The sequence below is a fragment of the Anopheles marshallii genome, chromosome X, assembly GCF_943734725.1.
Source record: "Anopheles marshallii chromosome X, idAnoMarsDA_429_01, whole genome shotgun sequence".
Taxonomy (NCBI): Eukaryota; Metazoa; Arthropoda; class Insecta; order Diptera; family Culicidae; genus Anopheles; species Anopheles marshallii.
This window is the reverse complement of record NC_071325.1, coordinates 3,367,369-3,376,347: the sequence shown is the minus strand read 5'-3', so window position 1 is coordinate 3,376,347 and position 8,979 is coordinate 3,367,369. Positions and strand designations below refer to the sequence as shown.

General features: G+C 46.8%; 1 protein-coding gene across 1 annotated transcript in view; it reads right to left on the bottom strand.

Moving 5' to 3' along the window:
• Positions 1–342: 342 nt before the first annotated feature.
• Positions 343–8,979, bottom strand: part of LOC128711450 (neuronal acetylcholine receptor subunit alpha-7-like) — a 68,792-nt gene continuing 60,155 nt past the window's right edge. The window contains exons 5-12 of the mRNA XM_053806330.1: positions 8,740–8,920; positions 3,626–3,701; positions 3,313–3,507; positions 1,687–1,773; positions 1,508–1,617; positions 1,304–1,437; positions 924–1,224; positions 343–512 (exon numbers count right to left, since the gene is read on the bottom strand). Coding sequence (XP_053662305.1) covers positions 357–512; positions 924–1,224; positions 1,304–1,437; positions 1,508–1,617; positions 1,687–1,773; positions 3,313–3,507; positions 3,626–3,701; positions 8,740–8,920 — 1,240 coding nt within the window. The 3' untranslated portion in view covers positions 343–356. The remainder of the gene's footprint in view (positions 513–923; positions 1,225–1,303; positions 1,438–1,507; positions 1,618–1,686; positions 1,774–3,312; positions 3,508–3,625; positions 3,702–8,739; positions 8,921–8,979) is intronic.

The window sequence follows — 8,979 nt, the reverse complement described above, 5'->3', positions numbered from 1 at the left end:
AAAATGTACACATACCGTCGCAGGCGATAGTCGGCAACGGTGGCCAGCTGTGCGAGACCGTATGCGAGCGAGTGCCGCCTGCGCACCAGCCACCAGCACGCCACCAGCAGGCCGCTGAGCAGCACGAGCAGAAGGGGTAGTGGTAGCGGGCAGCAACGTTGCAGCTCGTACGCGAAACCATTGCAACCGCCGCCGTGCTTGTCGTCGTGTTGATCGCCGCCGTCAACGCCCTGTACGGCGCTGTGCGTGCCGGGTTCGGTGTTGGCGGTGGTCGTGTTGGTGCGGGTAGGGAGGGTCGTAGTAGTGGTACGATCGTGGTGACCGTTGGTGCCGGTGTGCCGCCGTGCTGATGGTTGTTATGAAACGATAAAGTGCGGCGCGGAGAACAGGACAGCCAGCGTGGCGATGATCGTGAACAGGGTGAATATGATAAGGCACAGACGATCGACTACCATGGCGGCGAACTTCCATTCGCGCGTGATCTCGCCACTCTCGTCCTCCTTGCGGAGCTGCTTGTGTGGTGTGTGTGGGAAACAGGACATAGATGAGGTTTCATTTGTTGAATAACTAGCGCTACGGTAAGCTTCTGCCGTCAATCGGATTGCATAGTTTTAGGGGGATGGATTTTTGATTCGCCATTTTTCTTTCCCTAATCGACTGATTTGCCAACAAGGTATGCAATTCGCATGACAAAATGATATGGTACAAGTGTAGATCTTCACACGGCATTATCCTTTGGGGATTTGCTTTCGTAAGTTTCGTAGCGCCTGAAAGTATGCTATCCGTATTTTTTTCTTCAATAATGATGTTATTTTTTAACATATTGCATACGTCCAGGCGCTCGGAACCTCACGCGAAGAGCATATCACACTTGCACAGAGTTAGCTTTCCAGCAATGCAACTATTGAGCTAATGGGACCCACCTGATCGGTGATGTAGCGTAGCTCCTTCAGTATCAACGCTAGCTCGTACTCGGCGGACGAGCTGAGACAGGTGTGCGAGGAAACGGTTTCGTGCAGGCGGCCACCACCGGCACTGATCGTACCGAGACCGGCGGAGCGGCCGATCGTGTCGGTCGCACCGATCGGTCCGACACTACCATCCTCACCCTGGCGGTACACGGTCCGGTAGTAGGTGGGATTGTGTGGCAGCGTGTTGCACCGGTGATTGCACCGGAAGTCGTCGTCGATGTCCAGAACGTTGGCCAGCAGTGACTTGGAGGATCTGCAGGGGCAGGAATGGGCGGTGGGTTTTAGGTCATCCGGACATGCGAGATCCATCTTGCACCCTCCTCTATACTTACCGCTCGCGCATCTCCACCTCCTGCAGTTGCTTGTTCTTTTCGTCCACTGTTGGGCGGCATGGATGTGGGTAAGGTTCACCCGGTCGGCTCATGCGCAGGATGAACGGTAACCAGATCAGAAACACAACGCGAATCTGAAGCAAAAACAAAGTCACTTTTTTAGTGGCAACATTCTTTCCATCGCAATGGTCCGGTTAAACTTACCCATTCAGACATTTCGTGCGTGTCGGAGTTGCGGTGGTGATAGTTCAGGATCAGGATCGTGGACACAACCGATGAGGCAACCATAAACATGATGCAATTGAAGTAGGTTCCTGTAGGTACGGGAGGGAATATTTAGAGTTCATTTTCAATCAGCTAAATGGCCATGAACAGTGCGTTACCTAGGAGAGGCACTGCGTCTGATGTAGCCGGCATCGTCTCGGCGACCATGTTCAGGAAGACTGTGAGTGATAGCAGGATCGTGACACCTGGGCAGAGTAGAGAGATATGAGTGGTTAATTTGTGCTGTTTGTGAGACAGAATTGGAGAATAAACTTCAACAATATACACGCAACACTCTTATAAAGTATGTAAATGGTCCATATATTTACAAAGCTTTCAATATATCTGATGTCCTTAAACCAGGAATAATTTCTCTGCTCGTAGTGAGGTTGTTTCTGTATAGTCTGCCTTAGGAAACTTAAGGTATGCGAAACAATATCTATGGTCCAACCGTTTAAGTAAGTTCAAGTGAGTTTAAAAACTGATTTAATACAATAAAATTACTTAATACTCCGTGGGTACATTCGTTGGATATTGGTTTGTACTTAGCACAAAGCATTAAATTAAAAACGTGCTTAAGTACAACCAATTGCATACATTCAGGCGCTTCTAGTTCAAGATGCTTCCATAAAAGGAGTATTATAGTAGATTTTGTGTAGTTTTTTTGGGGTTTTTTTCATTTAAAAGATAAACCCACCATATGCAGGCCCAAAATTCGATAATTAAAGATGGTGGAATTTATCTTTAAAGGGTTTCCCGGTCCCTGGTTGCATTTCATTATTGCAGCGATGTTTCAGGGCTCGCGTGATTTTGGACTGGTGACCGGGTAGCAATGTGTGTAGCAACGCGCAAAAAGATCGATCTCCTGCCGGTCTTTTTTTTGCGGTAGAAGAAACAACAGCGAACCACTTTTGCATTCCACCCGGTAGCCTGTCTCTCTCCCTCTCTTTCTTACGGTCCCTGTCCTTCCTTACGCTGTTTTGTGTGATGGTTTTTTGTCTAGCGCCATGCGACTGATTTCCGATACCGAAACGCTTCTGCGTATAAAGAGATGATGGGGAACTGGGGGGAGATAAAAGCTCTCCCCGAAAAGGCAGGGAAGCCCGAGATGGAGCGGAATGGCATGCAATTGCATTGGACATTGGGGTTATCGTTGGCAAATTGCCATCTTGAGCTCTGACACTGGCAGCGCCTGCCAGCACCGTGCAGGGAATAGTGCAGGGTCGCGCCCGTTAGCAGCAACCAGATTGCGCCGCATACGTTCCCCGGGAGAACCCCAGAGGAGCGATATATTTTATCGATGCAAATGCAATTTCGGACCCAGAACACTGGGACACGGACACTGTGTATCTATGTGTGTGTGTGTGTGTTTGTGTGTGCTTTTGTGGTTGCTCTTTTTCTTGCTGTCCTCCGTAGTTTTCGGTGGAGACAGGATGAAGGCTTCTGTGTATATGTGTGTGTGAGTGTTTTTTTCGGTTTGGTGGCAACATTTCTGCAACGACATGGGATGGCATTCAGGGATTCCGCACATCACTGCGTTTGTTGATAATTTATCGCAAAAGATAGCTCGTTTTTCATTGAAATATTTGTGCCAGCCCGGCAATGTTTAACCGTGCCTCATTTTGAGGGGGGGGGGGAATGGACCATTTTTCCGGGCGCATCTCGAGGCTCTTATGGGTCCCGGCACAGCCTGGCGATGCATCGCGTTTCCTTGAGACCGTGAGGCACCGTAGGGTCATACTTACCGAGCGACAGCTTTTCGCCGGAATCGGGCGGTAGCGTGAAACCCAACAGTGCCATCGAGGCGATCAGCACGCACGGTACGATCAGGTTGAAGAAGTAGTAGAGCGTTTTACGGCGGATCAGTATCGCGAAGGTGATGTCGATGTACGGTTCCGGGCAGCAGTTGTAGTAGATTTCGTTCCGTTTCCCAGGCACACCTATAGAGAGAAAGAGAGAGAGAGAGAGAGAGAGAGAGAGAGAGAGAGATAAAGAGAGAAGGATAGAAATTAATGAGGTTTCTCCATCATGTAGTCAGAATTGCTCAAGATAACTTACCCAGTAGCTCCCATTCGCCGTTGGTGATGAAGCTGCTAATATCTCCCCCAGATTCATCCTGAAGTTGTAAATCCAGCTGGAATGATATGTATACACATCACATTACTGAAGCGTACAGCAAGCGCAACTGCCGACCAACGATAGATTCCAACGATGCGTATCCATTAATCTCTTCCCCAGCAAGTAGATTCCGACGAAATGAGAACTCCCCGGCCCGGACTCTTAAATTCTTACGCCAAACCCAACCCACCCCACCGGCAGGAATGTATCGCAGCAAGAAAAAAAATCTACTTTGATGGAGAAATACAGGCTTTTTGTCTCTAAAATACTAGAGTATCCGTGTAGAACACCACCTTATCCACCCTCGAGCTTCTACTCCAATTCTACTTCTTCTTCGTATCCAGAGAGTTCTTCTTCCCTCGAGCTTATTTTACATACGTCGAGTTAGTAACTCGATGCTCAGTTCATACTGATTTTCTATCGCACAGCAGCTGTAAACGGCTTTCTACGGCTTTTGTAGGGTCTTTAGCGACGGAAATCTAAAGCTGTTCAATAGAGCAGAGGGTAAGACAGGTTTACAATAATTTGACACTAGGACAGATATGAAGTTCAATTCTCTCCTCAACCAAAAACTTTGCTTAAAGAGTAGGTAGAATAAAGGAGAAGGGGAATATTGTAACTGAGAGACAGAGATGAAAGAGCGAAAAGCGAAAGCGAGATAGATAGAGAGAGGTAGAGGGAAAAAGTGAGAGCGAGAGAGAGAGTAACATTTGTTGTTACTGCTCTGCTAAGCCGCGCTGAATAAGCGCTCTTTAAAATGAACCCACGAATCGTCGCTGAATAAAAGGTTCAGCATATACTGTTAAGCAGTGCTGCGTTTATGACAGACATTGTACTACTAAGGATTGCAAATTTTAGGGTTTCTTAGTAGATGCATAAAAGTTCAACAGTTTCTCACTGACAGTGAGCTTATGAGAGCGTCAGTCGACTGTTTCCCAGTTTGAAGTTTGAACACGATTTCCAGCACGAACCTGTCTGCAGTTTGCCCCTGAGAGCATCAAAGAAGGTAACAGAGCAGGTAAAATAATAAAACAAAACACAAAAATGAACAACAATAAACTCACCGGCTCACAATAACACGCCAACGTTGGTGTGGCCGTAGCGACGGTTGAGTGAAGGCGGGGTTTGATTGCGGTTCATTTGATTGTGCGGAACCTCGCGGTAATGTTCGCAGTGACAGTACAGCTGCTTTCGGTGCTATTGGTTGGAAAATTTAATTAGTGCCTTTCAAGTGAGACTATCGCTACGTGGAATTTGAAGCGTACGCAAAAAAAATCGAATTTGCTGTCAGTTGCCGTTTTCTAAGCACACTGCAATCGCACCTTCGTGCCCTCCATACCACGGCACACAAACGCCTTAACCCTCACTGGGTCTGTCCGTTGCCGTTTCTTTTTACCCCCATCTTTTGCGTTACCTCCGTGTGCGTGTGCGACAAGGCTGTGAATCAATTTCATGCTTGATGGATTGAAATTGAATTTAAATTACCAGCGTTTGTATGATCGATGGCCGTTGGTAATTGTCTGCGCTAGCTGTCTGTCTAGCTTCGTAACGTGACAGACGACCACACTTTTGCACGCCGCAAAAATTCCACACAACAACGACAATGTTTGGTTGGAGTGCGTTAATTTCAATTAATTATTGGCTCGGGTTTCCCACCGCCCATCACTGTCGCCACCGGGAAGCACGGTTTGCCTTGCGGAAGTACACCGGAAAACCGGCACTGGGCAAGGGATCGGGTTCCACCGGGCGAAGATGAATTACAAAACTCGCACCGTCCCAGTAGACTGCGCCCGTAATGGATAGCATGTTACATTGCGCCCGGGAGTGCCGTCCTAGCTACTAGGAAGACACCCGAGACGAGAAATTTAATTTGCCATGACTTAATTTAATTGATTATTTACACAATCATCGCTTCGCCTGGGGGGTGAAGGTTTCGGTGCGAAGTGGTGTGGGGGGTTGAGAGAGGATGAGACGTTCCTCCGAAACAATCAACCAACAATGCTAACCACACTGAGACGGTACCGATGCTAGAGATTTTGGCCCATGTCGAGGGGAAGAGACTGAAGCTATCCATCAAGGTGACGTTAATATCATCTCACCGCAACGAGATTTCACTTTGACGAATGTCACCGATGAGTGGAGCTGATTTTTGGCATTCTCTGTGTGTCTGCTTAGTAGCTTGGTCGCCACTAGGAAGGAACTGTCCTGCTTTAATTCGAAAAACTGCCCAAGTGCTTAACAAGCGTATGAGGAATCGTTCCTTTACCCTTTTTTTGGGAGATAAAAAAGTTTTACTAATATTTGAATGCAAATATGAAGAACATTTATTTTAATTAACAACCTGAACCTGGTTGCTATTTATATTGAACAAAATGATCCTAAAACAACAGCGTGAAAATTCTACTGAACCTTATCAAACACTGGGCGCCTCCATTGGATTTATAGTTTTATCCCGGGAAATGTGTTTGAAATATTGCAGCACGATTCCATAAAATGATATTTTAAACACAATATTATCGCAATCGCAATCATTAATATGGACGACATTCCATGTATTGTTATGATATTCGCAAAAATATATTTGCTGCTTTCCAGTTTTATCAGCCACCGGCGTATCCATGTGTACTGTTCCGTTGATGGTTTAAATTTTCCCAACTTAAAATTCAGTGGAACGGAATTCATCACTTGTTTCAAAAAATTAATATTTAGTTATCCAGATACTCATCTCGTGCTCTTCATTTTTGCCACATAAGCATTCTCATCTGGTTAAACCGAAATAATATGTGTGTAAAGATATTTAAATGTAGCATAATAGAATGGGACAATTGATGTGGAAACAAATGTCTGTTACTATGAAATGTTAGTAATAAACTGATATTCTTGTTTTTCTTTAAAGCGTGATAGCCATAAAGAATCTTATGAATTTTTGGTCTCGTTTAACTCTGTTCAGATGTCAATTAAGGTCTCCTTTGTTAATCGTTTGTTAGTATCTCCATTAGGACTGAGCGTGTGTTAGACGTAGTCAAAACAATTATAATTATAAATCAATAATGTAAATCATGTCCTTTGAATGCTTCATACTATTTATATAACGAATATCGTTTAAAATCATCAACAACCAGGCGTCTCCATGAAGGTTTAAATATATTATTTTAGTTTCCACAGCATAAAGTTATCGGTTTTATCTCTAGTTGCTGTATGAATTTAATGGTGTACACGGCCGTGCCATCATGATCCTGCATGACACGTAATATTTTTTTCTTGCCTCATTTTTATCAACAACCAAGCGTCTCCATCGAGGCATGATATGGAAAAAGAGAGCACTGAATAGACTATAAACTGCGAAAATGAAGTCCTTTTCAAAAAAACAAAATCGCATAGTAATCAACAAATTATTTCGAAACATTTCCACATTCCGATGGTGCAAATCGATAACCCCACAGCCAAATCGATACGCAAATCATGCTTGCGGTCAATCAAAACACACAAATTTGCTACAAAATACCCTCTATTACGGTACCGGTATCTGTTTCGCATACTATAGCCGGCCAGTGGTGGGGAATTTAATTTTGTAAAATCACACACACACACACACACACTCACTGCATCCTGTGTGTGTATGTTTGCGGTTTTTCTCCTTTGCGTTGAGTGCCTCCCGGTCAATGGTGCTGCGCTGGAATGCTTAACAAATTGACATTTTGCCCGTGCGTCGGGCCGTCCGTGAGTGGCCGCAACGGGTCATCACGATCATCATCATCAGCCGGTATTGAATTTTCACCCAATACTCTACCCCCCTCCCGCCGTAAAAAACCCATCAACCTTCCCTGTGTTCGCGGCAACACATTGCCCATTCCTGGAATGGCATTGTGCAATCTGCTCGTACCGCGACGAACCCGTTTTGGGCATAAATCTCCATTATGGTTCCGCTTTTCCACTGCAATTATTGTAATATCATTTCCTGCATTCGAAGCGGGCACGTACGTGCACTGCTGTGATCCTTCGCCCTACACCTTTACTGTCCCGACCGGGGATGCTTCGTCCAATATATGTCCGAGGTGGTGCAAAATGGCGAACGCAGGGGGCACTACATGATGGTGAAAATATGCATACGAACCGGTACCCATGGGAGGTGAAAACGTTGCAACGCCTGAAGGGAGCCCGGTCGTGGTGGGCTGTGTTCGAATCGGTACCATTTGCATTTGCACACTGCTGTGCAAACACAGCCACGTATAGCATGCGTCCTAAGCGTGCGCTCGGTACCTACACCCAGCTGTATCCGTCTGTCTGTGTGTGTTTCTGTGGACAGATTAAACACGCCAAAATCAACGCCCAGAAATGCGCATCAGCTACCCGGCAGTGGCAAATGAAAAAAAAAAACCCCGCTCGCCGGGCTTTGTCTGCATCCCTCGGCTGACATGGAGCGAATATGGGAAGTGACAGAGCACGACAGGAGTGGCCACTAGCACGGCCAGATTTGCCGGCCCCGGGTTCGAGCGGTGGCGGCTTTTGTGGAAAAATAATCAATTAGAACTTTAAATTGAATAACAACATTATAATCTTGCCCTGGAATGACACACCCGCTCTGCCGGTGGTCGACGGAGGCAATGTACAGCCTCCTAAGGGCAGGTCCTCAACGCCAGTCGGGAGGTTCCTGCCGCCGTACGGCAGTGTTTTTCGAAATTGAACATCCCGTGTGTGGCAGCAGCAGTACGAATCCCATCTGGTCCGCGTGTAGTAAGTCGTTTGCCAGTACACGCCAACCGCACCGACCCCCGGCGGGCGTACACCACCACGGGACGCAAACGAAATGAGCTAGAGTCGCAGTCGAGCGCCATAACCGCAATGGCATTATTTCTAACCCTTCCGTACAACCCGTGCAAAATCCGTAAGCCTTGCCATTGCGCGATAATTGTAGATAGAATCAACCGAATACTCCGTGCGGTGTATGCCAGACAGTGCCGCGTTGTACTATCGCGCCCTGCAACACCGACTTGCAATGGCTCTACCGAGCCGTTTCGGGCTTTGACAGGTTGCGGCCCATCCCCACTACTTACCTGAAACCCGTCGTACGTCCACGAGCCGAACTTCATTTCGCACCGCTGATCGTCGAACGGGAACCAGGTGATGTCGATTTTGCAGGTAGATTTGAAAATTCCCGGCGGTACATACAGGCAGGAACCGTTGTTGCGCACGACCACGTTCGTTGGGTACGTCCCGTCGAAACCTTCGTCCGCACTGTACGGAATGGAAGAGAACAGATAAGTGAGAGGGATGAACAAAGGGATGATTTACTG